General features: G+C 37.6%; 1 protein-coding gene and 1 non-coding gene across 3 annotated transcripts; one reads left to right on the forward strand and one right to left on the reverse strand.

Annotated features, from left to right (window-relative positions):
• Positions 1-701: 701 nt before the first annotated feature.
• LOC132038612 (1,4-alpha-glucan-branching enzyme 3, chloroplastic/amyloplastic) lies at positions 702-24,052 on the reverse strand. 2 transcript variants are annotated; one of them, XM_059429277.1, is made up of 22 exons: positions 23,657-24,049; positions 15,741-15,812; positions 15,523-15,587; positions 14,274-14,951; positions 12,549-12,709; positions 12,194-12,283; positions 10,724-10,799; positions 8,894-9,001; positions 7,902-7,992; positions 6,931-7,032; positions 6,526-6,628; positions 5,586-5,723; positions 5,418-5,489; positions 5,181-5,285; positions 4,512-4,589; positions 4,309-4,416; positions 3,270-3,350; positions 2,800-2,904; positions 1,938-2,023; positions 1,723-1,777; positions 1,452-1,529; positions 702-1,334 (listed from the first exon to the last, which is right to left on the reverse strand). In XM_059429277.1, exons 1-21 carry the CDS (start codon positions 23,962-23,964, stop codon positions 1,497-1,499), a joined length of 2,715 nt encoding a protein of 904 aa, XP_059285260.1. In that variant the 5' UTR covers positions 23,965-24,049; the 3' UTR covers positions 702-1,334; positions 1,452-1,496. The 2 variants fall into 2 exon arrangements, with proteins under 2 accessions (XP_059285260.1, XP_059285261.1); XM_059429278.1 differs by lacking the exon at positions 6,931-7,032 and having other exon boundaries at positions 23,657-24,052.
• On the forward strand, positions 12,996-13,068 carry LOC132038808 (small nucleolar RNA snoR113). The gene has a single exon (XR_009410283.1). It is a non-coding gene; the product is annotated as a small nucleolar RNA snoR113 (small nucleolar RNA).
• Positions 24,053-24,209: the final 157 nt, after the last annotated feature.

Consider the following 24,209-nt stretch of genomic DNA (forward strand, 5'->3'; position numbering starts at 1 on the left):
TACTCAGCCTGATCATCTGCTTATCTCCATTCTTTTATTTGCCCTTTTCATACATGCCTTCTTGTTTGTATGACTCTTGTCGATACTAAAAGCCAATCAACCACTTGTTAAACCCCTTTATGAAAGAGTTTAAATTGTATGTACTAACAATATAAAAGATATTTATACTAATCTAGTCACTTGTAAATAAAGAAAAATAAATTCACAATTTAAAGTTTATGAGTTCTAGGGATCTTCCGCTTGCCTTGAACTCCTAATCTATTTATGCTATTGAGTTTCCAGCTTATTATATGTACATGTTAGTAAATTTCTCTAACACATATAAATGATTAGGGCTAAAGCTAATGGTTTTTGCCGAACAAGTACACTAAGCTGTGCATCTACCCATGCTTGTAAGGTAATTGCTTATCAATCTGTATGATAAGCATAACTTGGCAATTACAGAAAAATGATACTGACACACATGATATCACAAGTTAATTTGTGCTAATATAAAATAAAATTATATTGTCGGTACCATATTACCTGAAATCCTTCAAAAAGATAGTGGTTTGAAACTTAAACGAAGACAGAATATAAAAAGTGCAGATTCAACTCTGACATTTTAAAAGTGGTGTGAGATCCATTAGATAGCATTAACTAAATGCAAACACAGTAAGTATTTACGCTTAGTCTCCTAAATATATGATAATAGATGAAGATGTAATACGTAAAATTAAATTAAACTGCTTTGAGACCAGCCATGGTATACAAGAGTTGACTGTTAGAGGCCAAATACATCTATAAAATGAATATCTACAAGATAAATGTGTGATTATACAAGACTGGACATTATCAGAAATGGTTACATTTGAAATAAGTTGAAGTAGCACAAATATATGACAAAATAAGAGATGTCACATGAGATGGTTTGATTCCGATGTAGAACCCAAGATGTACCATTTCCTTAAGAGGTGTTTGTATATCTCGAATCAATGACTTGATACCACAATGTTCACAAAATATGACTCATCGATTTGAATGATCTCCTATACACACTGGCAACTTCAAAGGTGTCCGAGCCTGTTCACACCACGTTAATTTGTTTGTGTATCCTAAACCGAGTGAGGGTTCTACTCGAGGCCCGTGAAATCTTTATCTGGCAGATGCTTTTGACCCCCATGGCAAGCCAATTTTTTCCGTCCATGCCCCATTGCACAGAAGCAGCGACTTATCCAAATGCTGAAGGCAAAAGTTCATGACAACTGACTAACCAACAGCCTGTCCTTAAGAATCACATAAACTCACCTCGGAAAAGCCACAGTATTGATCAGTACAAAGGGGCAAATCAGAACCTATTAAAGATCAGAAAACAATATGAATAAACTATACAAGCTTAATGAATAAGCACGAGAGAGCGCTTAAATACATGTTTAGAATCTGAGTCAAACTAATGCATAGTGTGAACCTACCTTTCCTTTGTGTTGTAATATGAGGCACTTTGACTGCTAGAGTGATCATGCTCTTAGAATTCGGGTCAACTTGTAGACCTGCAAAACTTAAACCAAGTAAATAAGCATTTGTTGGTTATTGGCTGATGGTTCACGAAGGATGATTAGAGAGGCTGTTTTAGCAAATATGTAACTCACAAGCGCTTTCCAAAAGAGAACTCACTTTTGCAAAATAATATTTCTAATAGCTTTGAGATACTTCATAAAATGTTGCAAGTTCAGAGCTTCAAACCTGAGCACTTCTACTCGGTAGAGGTACTTCCAAGCAAAATCTCATTCCATCAGCTCTGAAATGGGAACATTAGACTCGCATTATATAAAAGTTGATATGGATATCATGTAAAAACATTGAAATGTCATCTTCCTAGTGGAAGTAGAGAACGTAAGTAAGCGACTAGATGTGGGTCATGTTAAAAAAGTGAAAAAGGAAAGCAAATGATTGGTTACCTTCTACTAATGGTTCTTTGAACATTCTGATCATGGCCAAGCAGTCCACTACCGCCGTACTTCTTTTCATCTGTATTTATTGCGACCTATAAAAGTTTAACGAACAATAGGGTAAGAAATACCAATAAATTATAGCCAGAGAAGTTAAAGATCAAGTAATTAAATGATATGTCAACTGTGTTCCTCTATAGATGTAATATTCTCTGTAATTTCAAGTTATAGCTAGAGAAGCCAGAAAATACATAGGTCAAATAATCAAATGATATGCCAACTATATTCCTCATAAATTTTATGGCATTTTAAGACAAGTTTCAAAAGTTTTCGTTTCTTTCTTCAAAATCTGTGCCTAGTCGAATAGGTTCACAAAAATTGAAACGGAAGGAGTAATATTTTTCTTCGTATTCTTGCGGGATTGGGAGAGAAAAAAAAAAAAGGAAAAAATGATCCTCTTCTCACACAAGCTAGGGGTTATTCTATGAATTTACTATGGAAGGCAGGAGGGACAGAAACAACAGCTACATAAATCCTTTCAACTTACAGACCCATTCCAAGTTGATGAGCCTTTTTTTCCACACTTCTCCTCATGTTCATGTGGGAGTGAGAAGAATATAGGAGAAATCTACATCTCGCACTAGGCTTAGATACTTCTCATCCCCGTAAGAAGAAAGTGAAAGACGCACAAATATTTTATTTCATTACTTATATGTAAATGGAGGTGTAACCATTTACTGCAAAGCAACCACCTCTATGCCTGACCAAATTAGCTGCATAAAACTTCAGCCACAGGGACAGCAAATGTTGAACAGAAACTTCAAAAGACTAGATTGAGAGAGACAGTAAGAAAAGGATAAATGGCACTTACTTGATACTCTCCAGCTTCTTCCACACCTATAATGTATGTTTCATATGAATTGACAGGATGAAAGTTGAACACAAAGAGATTGGGACCTCTCAAGTAAGAAATCACCTGTTCCAAAGAATAATTTCACTCTTTATATTCAAGAAATAAATGTTTGCCATACAAACTAGTTATATTGAAAAATTCCAGAGCAGAAGAACCTTTATGATGTTTTCCCCCCCCCCCCCCCAACCCCCACCCCACCACCCCCCAACCCCACCCCACAAAAAAAAAAAAACACAACCGCCCCTAGGGGTCACAGAGAGCTAAAATATGAGACCCTCCACCCTAACTAGGAATCCCCAATAAAGAACCATCTCGAGCATCACCTTCTAATTCTCATCAGTCAGGCATATTAGAAAAACGAGATACGGACAAAAATCGTCAAAATCGTAATGGAGAACCATCAAATTAAAGAGAGACAGTGTTTGTACCATAGTAGTATCATTGACATGGTGAATGTTGGCAAGACCTCTGGACATAATTCTCCCATTTTTATCCAAGTCCATCATATCCTGAAAAAGAACGGAGTCAAAAATCTCTGCTTTCTTTTTCCCTTTGGTTGCAGAACAACTATTCCAATTTACAGCAGAGCCAGAAAGAAAGAGATGCATAACATATGCCTATAATTGAATCAAACACAAATTATCTCATCAACCAACTAAAAAGGAAAATATAATGGTAATGGAGAGGTGATAAGTATCATCAAGTATGACATAAAATAATAAAGACGGGGAGTAGCACATGAACCTCATTTATTAATGCATAACTATGGGAGCTACCTTAATTGACCCTACAGTATATCTTTTCCACACAAATATCAGAAAAGGTTGCTATCCCCACTTGTGGGAATATACTGGGTACGTTGTTGTTGTATCAGAAAAGGTTGCTATGGCGTGTGGAAGCCTAACTATATATACTCCTTGATGGAAAATAAGGGAAGAAATCAATATGTGGTATCCAACAAAATATGTACTAAAGAGTACACTATTTTTCAGTACAGAATAACGGAACAGGTACACAGAATATCGAAAAAGGGTTGCTTGATGTGTGGAGGCCAAAGTATCTTTACTCCTTGATGGAAAAAAGAAGAAAAGCAACATGTAATATCAAACAGAATATATACTAAAAACTACACTCTAAGGGGAGATAAATTTAGTGACAGTCATTTACTAAAGCCCAACTACTAGGCCTAGCTTGCATTGCACATATGGTGTATTTTCTCCACACAGTACCAGAAATTAATAAAAAACCAACAATGATGTATGAAAATGGAAGAAATTTACTCCTTGAGGAGGGGATAGGGATACAAAGCAACAAATAATATTATATGTGTGTGTGTGTGTGTATATATATATATATATATATATATATATAGAGAGAGAGAGAGAGAGAGAGAGAGAGAGAGAGAGGAGGGGGGGGCGGAGATAAACAGGTGAGCAAATTTTGCATAATTAAGAGTTCAGTGGTTACCTTATCAAATGAGAACAATTGATCATGTATATCATCTTCCAATAAATCCCAGCGACGGTTAGCTAGTGAAAACGAGAAATTGTTGCTTGACATTGGAAACTCAACTCTCTGTTGCAGGAAACAAATGTCATTTGGTACTAAATCTACTGTATTGTAGTTGTGCATGTCCACAAATCATATGTGCAGAAAATGACTACTCTCACCTTTGGGTGACCAAATTCATTGCCCATGAAGTTGAGGTATGCATGACCACCAATTGTAGATGTAATTAATCTGATCATCTATTTAATTCAAGAAGATTCAAGCCATAATTAGACAAGCTCAAATGCAAGGGAATATCACATAACACAAGCAGGCAAGAAATCTAAAATTGTGCTAAGAAGAGGGAAATAGCCTAGTGTATGCTTTAGATAAATCCATTCCTTTTTGCATTAAGGAGTTTATCCGAAGAACTATCTATTAACCAGAGAATCAACAAAATCAGATTCAATAAGCTGAACTATTTTTCCCAGAAGAAGAAAATCTTTAAAGGCTAGTTTCTTATTGAAGCACATGTAAGTTTCACATGAATGCCACTGCTTATTGACCATAAAATCAAGAACGAAGACAATCTTACACAGGTTAATTTTGACCTCAAATAAGAGGTAAGCATGTACGTTCACAAAAGATTATTTATTTTGGCCGGATTACCAAAATAGAGTGAGACAATATTATTACGAGACGAGTGTAGGACGGCTGCTCATAGTACCAGATCTGATCAACCAAGGGTAACCAAGAAATGTCAAGCATTACCCTTGTGTAGCAAGCAGCCTCTAGGTAGTACCAGATATTAACTTTCTACATGGAGTGTAAACCAAGAATCAAGAAATTACCTTATGTAACGAGCAGCCCCTAAGCACTGACTCTTGTGATAGAGAAGATTTCCCCGAGGAGTTACCAATCAGTATTTCTGCAAAGGAACGACCTCCAGAAATGGACTAAAAGAGAAGGAGAATTACAACCAGTCAGACAATGTTGATTACTCAGACCTTTAATATATGAAAGAAAAGTAAAGGAAAAAGGGAGAAAAGCCATATATTCCACATGACAATAAAAAGAATTGTAGCTACCTGGTTGTGATTTTCTGCATACAAAAGCATCTTATCGGTATTTTGTCTGTCGCCCACTAATGTGCTAACAATCTGAAATAAGACAACCAAATTAAATACCACCAACTACCATAGCATTAGATGTTCGAAAGGAGAAAAATCCTGTAAGCCAATAACGCAAGGTTCAACCTTACTCATGCACCATTCATGATCAGGAGTATTTTCAAGTAATGCAAGCCACATCTCTGAGGCAGAAAGATTGGCAAAATAATCAAAGCCCAGTCCACCTTGAGAAGTTGGGTCGCAGAGTCCAGGATACAGTGTTGCCTACGTAACAGAAAGAAAACTTTATCAAAGGACAGTTAGGGGTCATTTGATTTAGAAGCAGGTTATGCAAGGATTAGTAATGTAGGGAATGTAATGTAGGATTAGTAATACACAAGATATAATGCAGGGATTAGTAATGCAAGAGTTGTAATTTAAGGATTATATGCTAGTATTAGATATTTGATTACTGTACTAAAATTTATTATACAATCTATTTTTTTAAATATGTTTTTATCTTTTTTACTATAAAATATAAATTACTACATGAAGGGTTATATTTTTAATCTGTGTATTACTAACCTTGCATTCTTGTTCCACACACAATCCTGCATTAAAATAAATATATTGATTCCCGCATAACTTATGCAAGTACTAGTTATGCGGAAAGAAAATTTGAAACCAAACATGTCCTGAAGTATGCTAAACTTTACGCGGTTCAGAAAAATCACATCAAATGTTGTTTTAAACAATGTTGAATTTTATGGGGAGATATTTCTCCATTACTCCAACCAAACATCACCCAAGGGTCTCAAAACAACAAGTTGCATGAAAAAAGGAAGGGAATCTGACACATCTAGCAATACAAGACTAAGAAGTAAACTTGCACAAGTAGAACTCACTCAACAATGAATTATCTTTACTTACCGAGAAACACTTAGTGAATTCTCTTTTCAAGAGATATTCTAAAGTATCATAAGGTATACTCAGCAGAACTAAATTCAATAGGAAAGGACTTCTACTTCCTCGAAAGCATATAAGAAAGCAATGAACAATTTCAAGAGAATTGAAAAATATCACTTACATCCTCCGCAATTGTGATCACATTAGGATGAAGAGCATGCAAGATTTCATTTGCTAATATGAGGTACAATAAGGCTTCCTTGTCAACATATTGGTTGCAGTACCTGCAACAACAAAGGTTTTAGATTGTTGAAAAAAGACCACCCAACAGAATGATAGATTCTCATAATCTTCGAATGTTAACACACATCCTAGTCACATAGTTATCCAATTTGAGGTCCTTCTTGACTTGTTTATTAATCTCTCTAGCACTTCCAAATCAAAGATAGATATCAAAATACAGTTAAAGACTGCAAACATATAAATCTTAACTTTATGTCATTGGTGAACGATGCATAAACATTTTTTAAATAAGTAAACAATGCATGAACAATTTACATGACACAATTAAACTTTTGATGCTTACTCATCCATGTCACCAGTAAATGAAGCGAATCCATTATGCGTATACAACATGGATGAGAGCGAATGAAAATGGAAGCCATCGACATGATACTCCTCCACCCACCTGAAAAATATCATTGTATAAGCAAAACGACAAGAAAACAATTTCTTGCACAATCATGTCTGTTAGGTGAAAGCATTTAGTTTGAACAAAGAAGTTTGTTTCTTAAACAGAAATCAGATGCACTGATGCGTCAGCCGTACTGTTACCCTGGATCTATGAGACTTTACTAGCAAGAGAACATACATGCTGCCAATTGACTAGACACTACCAATCCACATAAATTAACAAGGCGATGACACTCTAATAGACGATTACTGTTGACAAACAGGGTCACCTCCACCAGGTTGTAGATGAATTATCAGCTTAAATATTTGCTTCACGAGGTGCCAAATAGCAGATTTTTCTTTTTACTTGGGGGGGGTGTTGGATAGCAGTTTCTTTGAGAAGAGTGGTTCCTTCTCTAGCTTCATGAGACACGAATGAGGATCATTGTCTTCAGACCATGGGCAAAGGAGAGAGAGGACAATTGGGTACAATTTCCCTTTGATAAAAAAAGAATGGAATGTCATCTGGGAAAGCGGCATGAGGTCGCATGCCGGTGAGCAGAAGCAATTGCATGCCGGTGAGCAGAAGCAATTTAGAATTCTACCAAGAGTGAATCTACTCTGATACAATGCGAAATTGAGGGAGAGGACTTATGTTTGTATTTCCCAATTGATACAAATGGACAACAACATAAACCTATATATAGGTGTAAAGTACAAAAAAATACAGCGTGAGCTTAATAATTAAAGGATGGTGGTGCCTTTATTGCACAGCCATCAACATTTATCAGGTGCCAAACCTTGACGTCTAACGAAACTTAAAGCTAGCTATGAAACTGAGAGAATAGCAAGCATAGGATGGAAACCATATAACTATAAACTCACCAGTTCAGATTTGAAAGAAGAAAGTGCAGAACATCAGGATCGCCATATTTGAACATCCGTGTGCCCCAGAATTTGTGGTGTCCACGTTTACCTAGTTATGTAGTAAATACAGAACTCAGGATCCAAAAAAAAAATCATATAATATCAAAGTATTGAAATATTTAATCATATGTAGTTCTTTTACCAAGTTACTGAAGAGAAACTCCAACTAGTTAGAACTTCCATCAACATACGGAGGCAACAAAAATAGTATATTAGATGAACTAGTAGAATAACCAGTGAAGATGGTGTCTTGACTTTCTTCAAATTTGAATTCAAAATAAATCTCCAACCCCGACTGTCCTTATATTCTGTCCTAGACCAAGCTTGCGCTGAAGTTTATATTTTTTACGGCCGTGCACAACAAAAGTACTTATTTTTTGCATTAATATTTTTTTATAAAGTTTTCTACATAAATATATAAAAAGGCATATTAGGAAAACGACTGGAAAAGGAACAAGGTTGACCTTTGATGGAATATTACACTCCACCTCTCATTTCTACTTTTTCATTTTGTATATGACAATAACTTACTTTATTATCAGGGTAAATTGACATACAGACACACATATGCACATCTATATACATACACGTGTGTGTATGCGCACGCCCACAACTCCTGTTCAATGTAAACTTTAATATACCTAAGGGACAACACTTGTGCAACGGATATTTCAGCTAGTTAGAGATCCCTATGCAGAGCTCAATCCTTTTCCACTATGATGTAGCTGGAGTAGGCCAAGCCAGCAATCATTTTTGTCATGTAGTAGTTCCAGAATAGGTACTAGTACTAGTATAATAGCGATGTAAGCAAATTGGCTTGCGAATCCCAGAACCACATACCACAAATGACACACGCATCAGGGCACACAGTTTGTGATTTTGTAATGTAACAAATAAAAAATAATCAGGGCGTCAAGTGCTTCTAAACATTCTCACTTCGAAGACTATACCAGTGTGGAAATAGCAATCATTTGTTCCATCAAAAAGAGATAACCCAACCATTTCATCTGCTGCTGCATAAGAGTGCACAATCTCCAAAAAGACAAGCAGTCCAAGCCCTGCAAAAACAGAACATGATTAGTAAAACCCAATACAGTAAAGAGAAATCATAACAAGGAGGTGTATCACAATGTTATCCAGAAATCATTACCAGCACACACAAGTTAAAGGCAATAAGAGGCATAAGCTGAAGTGGGCATTGGAAAATATTTTCTTAAACGTAATTTTAAAATCTAAGTTGACATTTGTGTGTTGCAACAATTAGGAGATTCTCTAGAAGAAATACAGGGTTCTGCTTCTGGCGGCAACATGCTTGGTCCCGCTTATGGGGTCAAATCAATACGTTCTAAGAAGAAAGATTGGAATCTCAATCTCAGTTGTACAAAGTACCAAGCATTCTAATTGGATTAGATTAATATCAATGGATCCGACCGCTCTACCACTGAGCTACTGAGGAACAAAGAACAAACAATTTTTATCGGAAACATTCCTCTAATGAATTCCCTGGGAACTTCTATAGTCAATGGAATCTATAGAATTGTGATCAATCAACTATTGCAAAGTCCTGGTATTTATTACCGATCAGAATTGGACCATAAAGGAATTTCGGTCTATTTACTCTTTTTTTTTTTTTTTTTTTTTTTTGATTACTAATTTCGGTCTATTTACTCTTTCAATCCCTATTTCATTTGTAGGGTCAACTCGTGACTTCTCAGATCTCAGAATACATGAATTAATCTCTGGTTCATTCCGCCATCCCGACCAGTAACAAAGAACATGCTTTTTGGGGGAGAGATACTATTTCACCAATCGAGTCACAAGTTTCTAATCTAGATTTGAGTGACTCTAGATTTGAGTATCATGTCGTAAGAAAAAAAATGAATAGGAAAAAAAAGATTTCTTTTTTTAAGTAATAATCATTGAGACACCATTATTCGCCTCAAAAAAAGGAATTTAATGATATCAACATGGTTTTAAGACGTTTCTTGGAATAGTTTTGAAGGAGACGTGTCTCAGAATAATTTGAAGGCTCACAAGATAGCATCCTCTAGTTGATAGGACTATCTGTCAATACATTCCCAAAAATCAATAAACTATGTTCACAAGTCTCCTACATTCCTTGGCAGGTAAATGGTGTTTTATGCTTCCGATGCAGCCAAGCGTAGGAAGGTGGGTAAGTTCTGCAAAAGAGTAAGGTCTTAGCTTAAGGCAGTTAGCTACAAGGAATTGTTAGGATGAAACTCGTTCAATTCTTTTTATTCAGGTTGAGCAATTTGCAGACAGCGGCATAGACGTTTAGGTTTATGGAATATCTAGTAATGAATGAACATCTTCTAAGTTCAAGAAATCAAACAGAATGCATTAAGCAAATATAGCTTCCAAATGAACCTGGCAGAAAGTTAATGTCAAGGAATTGCTGGGGCGAAACTCATTTAATAAATTTGATCAAGTTGACCAATCTGCAGACAACACAGCATAGTACACATAGGCTTATAGGGTATCCAAGAATAACTTACGAGCATCTTCTGAAGTTCAAGATGTCAAATAAAATGCATTAAGCTATGCTATTCTAAACAGAAAATATACCAAAAGAGCCCGACAAAAAGTAAGTGTATATCAATTAATCAATCAGTAAATGACACCTCAATCACAGATATACAGAGTATAGTTATCAGAAAAATAAAAGGAAAGAGAAAAGCAAATAATGTGCAACATAAGCAGTCACTAACAGCTTAGCAGGATGTAAACCATATTTGCCCAGGTCAAACGTCAAGGATTACCATGTGCTTCATCAACCAAGCGCTTGAAGTCATCCGGTGTGCCATAACGGCTACTAACAGCATAAAAGTTGGTCACCTTTATAGGAAAAAAGACGGTGAAATTATATTGATGGTGAGAAAGAAACTATAAATCATCCTTATCAAAAAGAAACTATAAATCATAAAGGCTGAGCAGGTTCTGAATCTATACAAAAAGGTTATAAAATGTTGCCCACTACACTATTGCCTAATAGCTAAAAAGAGTGAGAGGGCATAATGATGCAATCTTTCACATGCCTAACCTGACAATAATATTGTTCAATAAACACTGTGTTCATGCAGGATTTATGAATTTACAGTCTGTTAGTGTTACCTGACACGAAGATTGATAAAAACAGCAGATTATGCATCTGATATATTCCATATAGTAATTGATTATAGGAAAGGGCATCAATAGGATATTTGCCTCAAATAAAGAGAAAATATCCCAGCATCAAGCTGCCTCTCAGTTTTCAACATAAAACGCCATATGCGCATTTAGCTTACTATTGTAACCCTCTAAAATAGAAAATTATGTTCGTTTATAGGGTTGGAAATAAGAGGTGTTAGAAGATGGAAAATAAGGAGACTAGTCGTTTCGGAAGATCGGTAAGGAAGCAAAAGTTTTTTTTTTTTTTTTCAGTGGCTCTGCTGTAGACACAACCAATTCAATGCTTCCTCTAACGGAAGTAAACCAATAAATAATTTTCTTCTTCCGCCTCACCCTCCCTACCTAGAACCACCAAGCCCCTTCACCAGTGACGCCCCATTGCCATCCTTGACATCACCACTGACCACTTTAAACCTCTATATTGGTCCTTCACTGCCACCCTCAACTTGTCACCACTCGCTCCCGATCACCACCGAGGGAACTACCAAGTCCCACCTTTCCTCAACATCATCTCCTTCCATAAAATCCTATTGACTGCGAATGCAGAGACATACCCACGCACAAATTGACAGATTAACTCCTTTCACCAATCCCCTTTTTCATTCCTCAACTGTCTCGTTCTCACCACTCTAGAGCCACATACAGTAAGTTCACATTTCTTTTTCTTTTTTTTTTCTTTTGATAAGGAGCAGTAAATTTGCATTTATATTGTGCCCTTCTGAGGCCATTATAACAACAACATACCCAGTGTAATCCCACAAGTTTCTTCTTCTTTTTTTTTTTTTTTCTTTTGTCTTTTGTTAACCTCTTGCTGTTACTCAATAAAAGAGTTCCCGGGCAAAAAAATTAAGGTGAGGCTTGGTGCAAGAGGGGCGTTCTCGCCTGTCACCAAGTTCAAGCTTGGTTGACCATGAAACAAATCCCAAAGTAAGTAATATGAAAGTCTAATAACATGACTCACTTTTTTATAGCAGCAAGCACAAGAGAAGTCCAATTTTGAGAATGTAGCATATGTAGCTTTCAGGGATAGAGAATTGAGGAGAAACTAATTCGTAACTCACTCTATATCCAACTGTGAAATAATCCTTGTGCTCAACAACTCCTATTATTTGTATTGCATTGTATCCAGCTTCTTTTACATGTGGAAGGACCTGGAATGACAAAAAGGAAATATATTAACAACTTAGAAAAAACAAATTTTTTATCCATACAAATGCAAAAACATAAAAGAAAATAAATACACTCTTTCAGCACAAAACAAAACATTTCTGGTAACACACCTTTCTTTTAAATAATACGGATTTAGTTCAGATATATCAACCTAAAGATTTTGAAGTGTGACACTTGCAAAAGTTTTGATGCCAACACTAATTGCAAAATAAATATTAATTGCAAAATAAAGTACAATGTAGTCACCTTGCTAATAAAATCATTGAAAGAGGAAACTTTTGGTTCCTGACCAGAAATACCAACATGACATTCATATATGCGCAAGGACTTAGGCTTGACTGGCTGCTTGTGTTTCCACGTATAAGCATACTCAGGAGATGGTTCCCAGTGGACTGCCAATGCTTGCTCTGCAAATGAGCAAAGGAGTTCAGCAACATCAATACATATTCCAGTCATATCCAGGAAGGACTAACGGTAGCTAACGAAATCAATGATATGATTATGTCCTGCATCTCTTTTGCAGCGGGCATGGAGATTCAATTTAGAATCATCTACCCAAGGTAGGGGTAAGGTCTGGGTACACTCTACCCTCCCCAAACCCCACTTTGTGGGATTTCACTGGGTACGTTGTTGTTGTACTCAAAATGCTCATCACAAGTCACAAGTCACAACGCACAAGTCAATAATGGAGGGTGGCAATGATGAAAAAAAGGCCGGACTTACGGCTGAAGTTAAAAGAAAAGAAAAGTCAATTATGGAGGGCCCTCTCCCTCCCTTTGTGCTGGAACTATTCATGCAATAGTTGCCTACCCTTTCGTCCCTTCACAGATATAACTTAAATTTTTTCTTACCGAGATAAAACTTATGACGCTAACCATGACGAACAAGTCAATTATGGAGACCCCTCCCTCTCCTCACTACCTCCTTTTCCTTCACTCTCTCTCTGCTGGAACTATACAAGCAACAATTGCCTACCCCTTCGTCCCTTCACAGATAAAACTTAGATTTTTTTTCGCCGAGATAAAACTTATAATGCATCAGTTTATATATTCACAGACCTTTCGATAAAGTAAATTATACACATTCGGAGTGTATGCCACTTACCACTTTACCACTTCAATTCAAAGTGTCACCTATCTTTTCCGATTCAACCTAAATGATACTTGATGCATGAACATTTAGCTCCAACTTAGTTAGGGGGTATTTTGATCTAAGCTTGCTGATGGATCACTAGGCTAGGTTAATGAGGCCCGCTTTACTCTTAAAGCTCCGTCCGCTACTCAACCTTCTTATCAGCAAATTATTGGACGAGGTTTTTGAACAGAACATTCGAAAAGCAAGAGGTGTAAGCATGCAAGCATACATGCACAAATTAGGGATAACTCATACTCCAAGCTTTAGAATAATCACCCAAGACCAAACTATGACTACAGTATCCCGTCCCCATTTAGTCACATACAAGTAATAAACACTAAACATATTGTAGCTTGTCACATACCCAAACGTATGGCTTAGCAGTTAATGACACTGGAATGCATCGTGGGAGATCAACTATGCAAAAAACACTTTGTGATTTCTTCCCATCGGTGTAAGTTTTAGCGGACAGAGTTTACCCAATACCTATACCGGTGGGAGGTTGCATGGAAGGTTGCAGTTACTCGATGTTTTAGTAAATATGCGTGGAAGCTGGCCTAGACACCATCATTGACAAGAAAATATGACACATTTATTATACGTGTGTTTTGTAACTTGTCATATCTACAATTGGATATGTGAGTATAAGATCCTAAGCATGTAAATACTCATACATTTACGCATGTCACTGACAGGTCATATAGGCAGACAAACAGAATACAGCAAAAGAAAAATATTCATAATTCTACATGCTTCAGTGATTCTTTTTTTTATATCTCAGCTAATTGCATATAAACCAGTTACGGATGTAAAACAGTATGTAAAATGCTTGTTTACCTGGAATGACAAAAGTAGCCCATGCAGGAACTCGTTCAAGAGGCCCATTTGGTGTGTTAAAATACAACCTGTATTTGCTTCCATGAGGTAAAGCAGGCATATATTTCTGTAACCAACCTTTCCTTCCCTTTTTAGTTTCCAACCAGTAAGCAATAGGAGGCTGCTTCGCACGAAATTTCTTAAATGATTCATGATCACCTATAATATTGAAAATATCATATTCTTTTCCATTATCTATCACATCATACGATGGCAAATTACTTGCTGGATCAGTTTTTTGTTGCTCTTTCCAAGCTTTGTATCGTGTGGCTGCATCAGGCATTTCTTCTAGTTCCTCTTCTGTTTGAGGTCCATTTGGGCCAAACATTTCCTCATATAACTTTGCTGCCACCTCATAACGTGATTTAATGAAGCGATCTTCTCCAGGTTCCCAATACTCATTATTTGCTTTTTTAAAGATTTCCTCGACGGCAATACCAGTGTCACCTTTGTCATAGTCATCCACGTAATTGTACTGTTGAAAATACAATTTATCAGGTTCTTCTCCTTGACGCAATTTATCTTCAAGAATAATAAACCAATAACCATAATCGTCATGACCAAAATGACCCTCCCTGGCACAATTATCAGTTGTTGACCACCGATTAAAATCACCAATCAGAGCACAGTAGCGAGCACCTGTTTCAACATCTTGGCACTTGTTGGTCAAAACCACAAAAGGAAAAAGAACAACAAATCAAAGAAACAATTGCTGACCATCAAGTGCTAAACCCACTCCCCATCCCATCTAATTGTGTCACACAATTGACGATACACAAATAGTTACATTGACTTGCATATAATCTCAGAGTTGGAATTAAACATCAATGAATTATTTGAGTTCGTGCATAAAGGTTACTCTACATGGAAAACCTCAAATCAAGTATTTTTCTAAAGTGATATCGCACCAGTCTTAACGTGAAGCACTAATTGAATTAGATGGATAGAGAACTTTAAAGCAATAATGAAAATCAGACGATACCAAATAGTGAGCAACTTTCAAAATGTCATGTAGTGGATGGATGAAATTTGAATGGTTAATGGAGTTTATATACTTAGTAGTTGCAGAATGCCCAATGTCACTAAAAATAAGCACCAAATGGTAATGTCATAACGAAGCATGAAATAATACAAAAGTAATTAACATTAGGAAGATAAATGTTGGTACTAGAAACACGTTAAGATGACAAATTGTTGTATGGATTTGAACCTGGAGCCCACTCCAAGAAATCAACTCGATGCTGCATGTTGCGATGCATACCCAGTAATTCATACCTGTGAAATAGACATCCAGAATCAGTCAAAAACAATTCAAGACGCATTATATGATACTATTAGAAAATAGTCACAGAATGATACTCAGAAACAGAGACAAATAGGAGAGAGGAAGGCGGGTATCAATGTAAGAAATTCGCCGGTAAAACTTACCCAGAAGACATCTCCTTGAGACTGAAGTGACGAGTCAATATTTCATCCTTCAAGTCCTTCAATGATTTATATCTGCAAAGCAGAATAAGTAAAAGAATGAATTACTCAAATGGTTCAAAAATGAAGAAGTAGCGGGAACAATCCAAAAATACTTAATTAGAGTTGCTGCTCATTATTATTTTGGATAAGAGGATTCCAGAAAGTCTAAAAGATCATAGAAATATGTTACGTGCAACATTAAAATGTTGGGCCCTCGTGTTGTGTTATCCACGTGTATGGGGTGTGTTAAGCCCCACATTAATTGAGAGAGTGGATTCCGATATCGCTCTTGGCAGTTCTCCGCTCATTAGCTGGCTTTTGGAGTTGAGTTAGGCCCAAGGTACATTTGTTCACAGTGAACATTGGCCCTTTACATCACCAGGAACCAAGGAAAATCTTGTAGCCTATTCAAACTCTTATGATTGCTGAGCGGCGAGCGCACAATTTACATTTCATCAAAGGTGTTCATCATTGAGGACAAGGATGTTTTCTAGAGGGAAACAGATATTATGCAAAATTGGAAGATGGAAACAATTTGAATATTGAAAAAAAAAAAAAAATCAGTTGTGAAGTCACAGCAGTCATTTTCTGTTAAAAACTGTTAGTTTCTTTCATCAGCTTCAGTGCGGCCTCACTACATAAGAAGCTCAAATTGTAAGATAAGAGAGTATTGTGAATTGTGAATATTAGAACAGAATTTTCATTTTCCCCATTCTTTCTCCTCTCTCAATTATGTTCAGTAATTTGTTCAAGGGCGTCTATTCTTTTAGGTCCTGTAGAACTATCCAATTGCTGTTTCCCAGTTAGCTGAAGAAAGAGCATTACAAAATAGTATTATAATTCCGTATAGTGCGTTGAAGAACCTAAGGTCTCATGTTCAATTTCCGGTAAAAGCATAAAATACACTAGGCGTGACAGAGTTAGCATGTACTAGAATTAGTCGAGTTGTCTGCAAGCTAGCCCGGATACCACGGTCATCAAAACAAAGATAGCACTATATAATTTAGAGATAATTGTCAAAAACACACTTCAACTATCACTTTTTCGCGAGTTTCATACCTAAAATAGCAGTGCTCCCTTTTAGTCCCCGAACTATCACCGTCTACTCAACTAGGTGTGTTTTAATACAAACTGCTTTTTTGGGGGAGAGATACTATTTCACCAATCGAGTCACAGGTTTCTAACATATTCATACCTAACGATTTTCCACAAAGTGGTGACGAAACGTATAACTTGTACAAATCTTTCCATTTTCCAAGTCGATCCGATCCATTCGTTCGTAGAGCTATTTACTCGATCGCAGACATTTCTGGAACACCTCTAACAGAGGGGCGATAACGGATTCTTCCAATATCAATAGGTTGATTGTTTCTCTCCTGTATCTTCCCAAAGGAAAAAAGATCTATGAGAGGAAAGAGTTGTTTCCTGAATCCGAAAGAGAGTACTTGGGTTCTCCCAATAACTAAAAAGTGTAGCATGCCTGAATCTAACTGGGGTTCGCGTTGGTGGAGGAACTGGATCGGAAAAAAGAGGGATTCTAGTTGTAAGATATCTAATGAAACCGTCGCTGGAATTGAGATCTTATTCAAAGAGAAAGATCTCAAATAGGTCCCATTCTTCTACTATTTCCCGGAAGCCGATGACTATTCATAGCTATTACCTTGACACCAAAGAAGAGTTCGACCCAATGCTTTATTTCTATCATAGTTGATCCTGATTCGACATTAGAAGTATATTGATTTTTCCCCAATAACCGAATACTTTTGTCTGTAAATACTACATATTTGATTCCATCCATAAATCGATTTTCTTCCCTATGAGTTATAGTCTCAACGGTAGAGTATTCGGCTTTTAAGTGCGGCTAGTGTCTTTTACACATATGGATGAAGTGAGGGATTCGTCCATACTCTCGGTAAAGTTTGGAAGACCACGACGCATCATTATGTTCGATAAAAGGAATGAGGAAAGCTCCAATAGAAAAATATTGAAAAGGAAAAATACTTCGAAGATGAACCTGTTCCCATGCAATAGTCAAGAATTCTACGGAAATCTTTTTCAAATACAAAAATTCAGTATCTTCCCCCGAATTAGTGAATTAGACAGGATTCCTTTGTCCAGAATAAGAAGTGGTGGGTCAATTTTCATAAATTTCATCGTAAATGTGAAATTGATGTGTTCTGGAAATTGGCACGCTTAGGAAGTAGTACTCGCTGCTTGCGGAAGTGTACAGATGGAGTTAGTTATATGGCGGGGCCCAGTTAGTTATCAAGTACCAAGCATTGCACTTTAGTCCTTTCATTTTTGTCATAGTATTTACTTTATTTACCCATTAGTCCCTAAACTAGGAAGAGCACAATATAAGCTCATTCCCTGTCACTGTTGCATTTTATGAAATGAGAACTTTTATCTTTTGTCTTTAAATTCTCCTTGTAGTTAGTTAATCTTAATTTCAGCTACGAATTCATCTTAATTCGTATCAGTGGTATCAGAGCCTGATCCTCGCACTGTGGATTTGAGCTCAACCATGGTGACTGACATGGCAGAGTTGTTGAGTAAGCTGGATAAAATTTCATCAGAGGTGGCAACGTTTTCCGATAGACAAACCCAGTTAGAAGCAATACATGAACGATCGTATCGCGAACTTAAAGAATCGATAGATGGTGGCCGGAGAACGGAGAAGAGCAAATTGCCGATGATTAATGAAGGTGACGAGCTGGAATTGTACTCACCTACTAAAGGACCTTCGTTTGGGTCGTTTGATCAAGGAGTTTAGAACTCTGGTGGGTCATCAAAACAAAGTGATGGAAAAACCCCAATCCTACCAGCACCGAATATACCAAAAACAGTCCCTAAACCATTTCTAAAACCCCCATCTCAGTTCACTTCTAACCCACAATCAACTCCATTCACACTGACCCAAAACCCAGCTCCATACCCTTCAACTCAAATTCCACTATACAACCCAGTACCACACCAAATGCATACAACTACGCCCTTCACCACAAAACAATTCCAATATCCTTCTTTAGCTCCCCAATACCCTTATAATCAGTTTCCTAATCAGTCCCCAAATGTATACGTACCTAATCCTTATCCTCCACAAATACACTCACCATCACTAGGTTCTCATTCAATGACTGATACTCTAAAATTGAATTTCCTCGGTTTAATGGAAAGGGTTTTCAAGATTGGTGGTATAAGGTGGAGCAATTCTTTTCATTAGATGAGGTTCAACCACATCAAAAGGTATCTGTGGCTTCTATTCATTTTGATGATATAGCAATTCAGTGGCACCAAGCTTATATGCGTAGTAGAATGAATCTTCCCCCTCCTAGTTGGGAGGAATACATTATGGCTTTATCTGATAGGTTTGGTACTGAGTATGATGACCCTATGGGTGAGTTGTTAAGAATTAAGCAAACTAGTTCTGTTGTTAAATTTCAAGAGAAGTTTGATAGAGCCATGACTAGACTTAATTTAGATCCAAATCATGCTATTAGTGTGTTTTTGGAGGGTCTAAAGCCTGAATTAGGAGATGCTGTAAGATTGCATAGACCCTACTCACTTCCGCAAGCCTACCATATAGCTAGGTTGCAAGAATCTAACTTCCTTAAGCAGGCAAGGGCTATGAAGAGCACTGCTTATTCTAACCAAAACATCACTAAGTCTCAAACACCCACTTCTACCTATAGTCACCTTAAACCAAATACCAACCTCAACTCTCACCTACCAAATAACCAAGTTAATACCATTGTTCCAGCCAGTCAATTCAGGAGAAGGAGGCTCAGTCCTGCAGAGCTTAATGACAAAAGGGCTAAGGGACTGTGTTATCTCTGTGATGAAAAATACACCCAAGGCCATGTTTGTAAAGCTAAGGCCCAACTATATCTTTTAGAATTGGATGAGGAGATAGAAGGGAAGTTGAACAATGATGAGGAAGTGTTACAAGTGGAAGAAGTGGTGGAAACATGTGAAATTTCTATCCATGCTGTTTCTGGATTGAAGGGATATAAAACTTTAAGGCTGACTGGTTACTCTCACAAGAGACCACTCAACATTTTGATAGACACAGGGTCAACTCATAACTTCCTAGATATCAACTTAGCAAGCAAAATGGGATGGAAACTGGAATCTTGCAGTTTGATAGATGCTAAGTTGGCTGATGGAAATGCTGTTCCTATTTCTGGGATGTGCAAAGGCTTAGAATGGGTACTACACAAGTCTGTTTTTAAGGCTGATTTGTTAGTCCTACCACTGGGAAATTGTGACATGGTGTTGGGATGTCAATGGCTGAGTGAACTAGGGGACATCACTTTCAATTTTAGGGAGCTGACTATGAAGTTTGTCTATCAAGGGAAGCAGTTTGCATTACAAGGATTGCAACCTCAACTGCAGTGGATGGAGGTTGACTCTAACCACTGTCCCAAGGAGGAGGGCACTCAATTATTCATAATCAAGGTAGTACCTAAGGAAGGTGAGGGAGTTGATATTCCCTCTGAACAATTTCAAATACCACAAGATATCACTGAATTGTTGCTTGAGCATCCTGAATTATTTGAAGAGCCTAAGGAATTACCCCCTTCTAGAGGTAGTTTTGATCATCACATTCCACTCATTGAGAGCCACAAGGCAGTTAATAGCAGACCCTACAGATATTCTCCTAAACAGAAGGATGTCATTGAGCAGTTAGTTCAGGAGTTGCTTCATAAAGGGTTGATACAACACAGTTGCAGCCCTTTTGCTTCACCAGTGGTATTGGTGGGCAAAAAAGATGGGACATGGAGGATGTGTGTTGATTACAGGGCTCTTAATCAACTCACTATCAAGGATAAATTCCCAATTCCATTGATTGAAGAATTGTTAGGGGAGTTAGGAGGGTCCAAAATCTACTCCAAATTGGACCTTAGATCTGGTTATCATCAGATAAGAATGGCTCCCTCAGATGTGCACAAAACTGCTTTTAGAACTCATTCTGGACACTTTGAGTTCCTAGTCATGCCTTTTGGGCTGACTAATGCTCCATCCAGTTTCCAAGGACTGGTGAATCATGTATTCCAAAGTCACCTAAGAAAGTTCATTATGGTGTTCTTTGATGACATTCTTATTTTTAGCAGGAATCTGGATGAACACTTGGATCACTTGAGGATCACATTTGACTTGCTTAAACAACATCATTTGTTTGTTAAGAGGTCTAAGTGTACTTTTGCTGCTGTTAAGGTGGAATATCTGGGGCATTTCATCTCAGCTAATGGAGTTGAAACTGACCCACAAAAGGTTCAAGCTGTTAGGGATTGGCCACTGCCTAAGAACCTCAAACAACTTAGAGGGTTCTTGGGACTTGCTGGGTATTATAGAAGGTTTATTAGGGGTTATGGTAAGATTAGTAGACCACTCACAGACTTGCTTAAGAAGAATGGGTTTACTTGGACAGATCAAGCCACATCTGCTTGGCAAAGTTTGAAGGATACCTTAACTACTGCTCCAGTGTTGGCATTGCCTGATTTTTCTCAGTTTTTTGTAGTAGAAACCGATGCCTGTGATCTAGGCATAGGGGCTGTTTTGATGCAACAGGGTCGACCAATTGCCTACCTTAGCAAAGCACTGAGTGGTAAGAACCTAGCCTTGTCTGCTTATGATAAGGAGTTGCTTGCTCTGGTGTTGGCAGTGACAAAATGGGGTCAGTATCTTGTGGGAGCTCACTTTATTGTGAGGACTGACCAGCAGGCTCTCAAATACTTACTAGCTCAAACACTGCACACTGGTTCACAATTGAAGTGGATCACTAAACTCATGCAATATGACTTTGAGATTGAGTATAAAAAGGGAAAGGAAAATTTAGCTGCTGATGCCTTATCTAGGCTGCCTGCAGTGGACCTAGCAGCCCTAGCCTTATCTCCTATGAGGACTGATCTGTTGCAAGCAATAATGGATAGTTGGACATTGGATAATGAGCTGATGAAAGTCATAAGAAAGCTGCAGAACCATGAGGAAGTTACAAAGGGGTATACCTTCATTAATCAACAATTAAGGAGATATGGGAAATTGGTTATAGGACCTGATAACAACCTAAGGAAGGAATTACTACAACTTTGGCATGATTCTCCATCTGGGGGTCACTCAGGAATGGATCATACATTTAGAAGGCTGTCAGCACTATTCTATTGGAAGGGCATGAAGGAAACTGTTATTTCCTATGTGAAGGACTGTGAGGTGTGTCAAAGAAGTAAAAGTGACACTGCTGCATACCCTGGCTTAATTCAGCCTTTGAAAATACCAACTTTAGCTTGGAGCAGCATTAGCATGGATTTCATTGAAGGATTGCCAAAATCTAAAGGCAAATCTGTAATATGGGTTGTAGTTGATAGATTAACCAAGTATGCTCATTTCTTGGCTTTGTCACATCCTTATTCAGCTACTGATATTGCCAAATTATTTATGGATAATATCTTCAAACTACATGGAATGCCTGAGGACATAGTAAGTGATAGAGATCCCATCTTCACAAGCAAGTTGTGGCAAGAACTCTTCTCCATTCAGGGTGTAACCTTGAATACCTCCACTGCCTACCACCCACAATCCGATGGCCAAACTGAAGTAGTTAATAGGTGCCTTGAAACCTATTTAAGGTGTTACTGTTTTGATTCTCAGACTGATTGGGTGCAGTTCCTTCCTTCTGCAGAATGGTGGTACAACACATCATTCCACTCTTCCATTCAGATTACTCCATTTGAAGCTTTATATGGCCAACCTCCTCCATTGCACCTACCTTACATTGCTGGTGAATCAGCAATTGCAGAGGTAGATAGAAGTTTAGTCACCAGAGAGTTTAAATTTCAATTGCTCCAGTTTCACCTCAACAGAGCTCAACAAAGAATGATTTCTCAGGCTAACAAAAAGAGATCTGACAGGCAATTCCAAGTAGGCGACTGGCTGTTCCTTAAAATCCAACCTCATAGGCAAATTACCATGTCTCATCAGCATTTCAACAAACTATCTTCCAAATACTATGGTCCCTATATGGTTCTGCAAAAAATAGGGACTGTGGCCTACAAACTCTCCCTCCCACCAGAATTACTCCTCCATCCTACCTTCCATGTCTCATTGCTTAAACCATGTCATGCGATCCCTGTTCACATTTCTCATCCACCTATTATCAACCTCTCTAGTCCATACTGTCCTGCACCAGTCAAAATTCTTGAGAGGAGATTGATTCAAAAGGGCAACAAGGCTGTTCCTCAAGTTTTGGTCGAATGGGACAAGTTACCAGTTGATCAAGCTACTTGGGAAGATTTTCATGCATTGAAGGTGCGGTTTCCTTCTTTTGTTCCTTGAGGACAAGGAACATTTTAAGAGGGGAGTACTGATGTGTTCTGGAAATTGGCACGCTTAGGAAGTAGTACTCGCTGCTTGCGGAAGTGTACAGATGGAGTTAGTTATATGGCGGGGCCCAGTTAGTTATCAAGTACCAAGCATTGCACTTTAGTCCTTTCATTTTTGTCATAGTATTTACTTTATTTACCCATTAGTCCCTAAACTAGGAAGAGCACAATATAAGCTCATTCCCTGTCACTGTTGCATTTTATGAAATGAGAACTTTTATCTTTTGTCTTTAAATTCTCCTTGTAGTTAGTTAATCTTAATTTCAGCTACGAATTCATCTTAATTCGTATCAGAAATACTTATACAAATAAAAATGCGGGAGAGATAAAAAAGATGCAGGGTCGTTTGTCTGGTTGGCTAGTCAAGCATGGGCTAATTCATAGATCTTTGGGCTATAGTTTAGGTAGGAAAAGGGAACAACCGATAGTTACCGAAAAAGTGATAATTCAGGTGTGTTTTTGACCGTTATGTCTATAATTTAAGTCAATGTAAAATACCTTTCACGAAGAAACTGAGCAAAACCTTTATGAGTAATGCCATATTTGCTAAGAAACCCAACAGGGTCAATTCCTTTCTCTTCATCCGATTTCCCCGAGCGATGCTTCCATCTTTGCGGTTGCGGTGGCGGTTGGTCGGTTGCTGAACAGCTACATATGTTGTTCCTCTGCGGGCACGAAACTCGAGGCTGGCGGCTCCGAACAAGTGTAAGTTGGCGACGGTTAGTGCTACAGCTTTGAGAAAGAAAGGTAAGACGAGTGTCACTTAAAGGTGAAGAAATTCGAATAGAGTCCGTTAGAGAGAGCATTGTTGATGATAATTCCGCAGGGGAACTAAGGGGGAAGAAGAAGATTATGAACTGGTTTTTATTTTTTCCGCCTTAGTGATAAGAGGCGGGTACTGTATCAGAAGTGGAGAAATTGGACTTGCGTTTGAGAGTAGATTCAAAATAGAGCCCGTTTGGATTGGCTTATAAGTTTTATTTATAAAATTTTTTTTTTTTGAGTGTTTGTTTGTAAAATTAAAAATCATTTTTTGTCTTAAAATAAGTTC

This window comes from Lycium ferocissimum, chromosome 11 (assembly GCF_029784015.1).
Source record: "Lycium ferocissimum isolate CSIRO_LF1 chromosome 11, AGI_CSIRO_Lferr_CH_V1, whole genome shotgun sequence".
NCBI classification, from domain to species: Eukaryota; Viridiplantae; Streptophyta; class Magnoliopsida; order Solanales; family Solanaceae; genus Lycium; species Lycium ferocissimum.

Coding starts and splice junctions, on each gene's coding strand:
- LOC132038612 (XM_059429277.1), bottom strand. CDS start 23,964: ATGCTCTCTCTAACGGACTCTATTCGAATTTCTTCACCTTTAAGTGAC. Junction 15,813..23,656: donor GCTCAGTTTCTTCGTGAAAG/GTATTTTACATT, acceptor TCTGCTTTGCAG/ATATAAATCATTGAAGGACT. Junction 9,002..10,723: donor CTTGGTTGATGAAGCACATG/GTAATCCTTGAC, acceptor CTGTTTTTGCAG/GGCTTGGACTGCTTGTCTTT.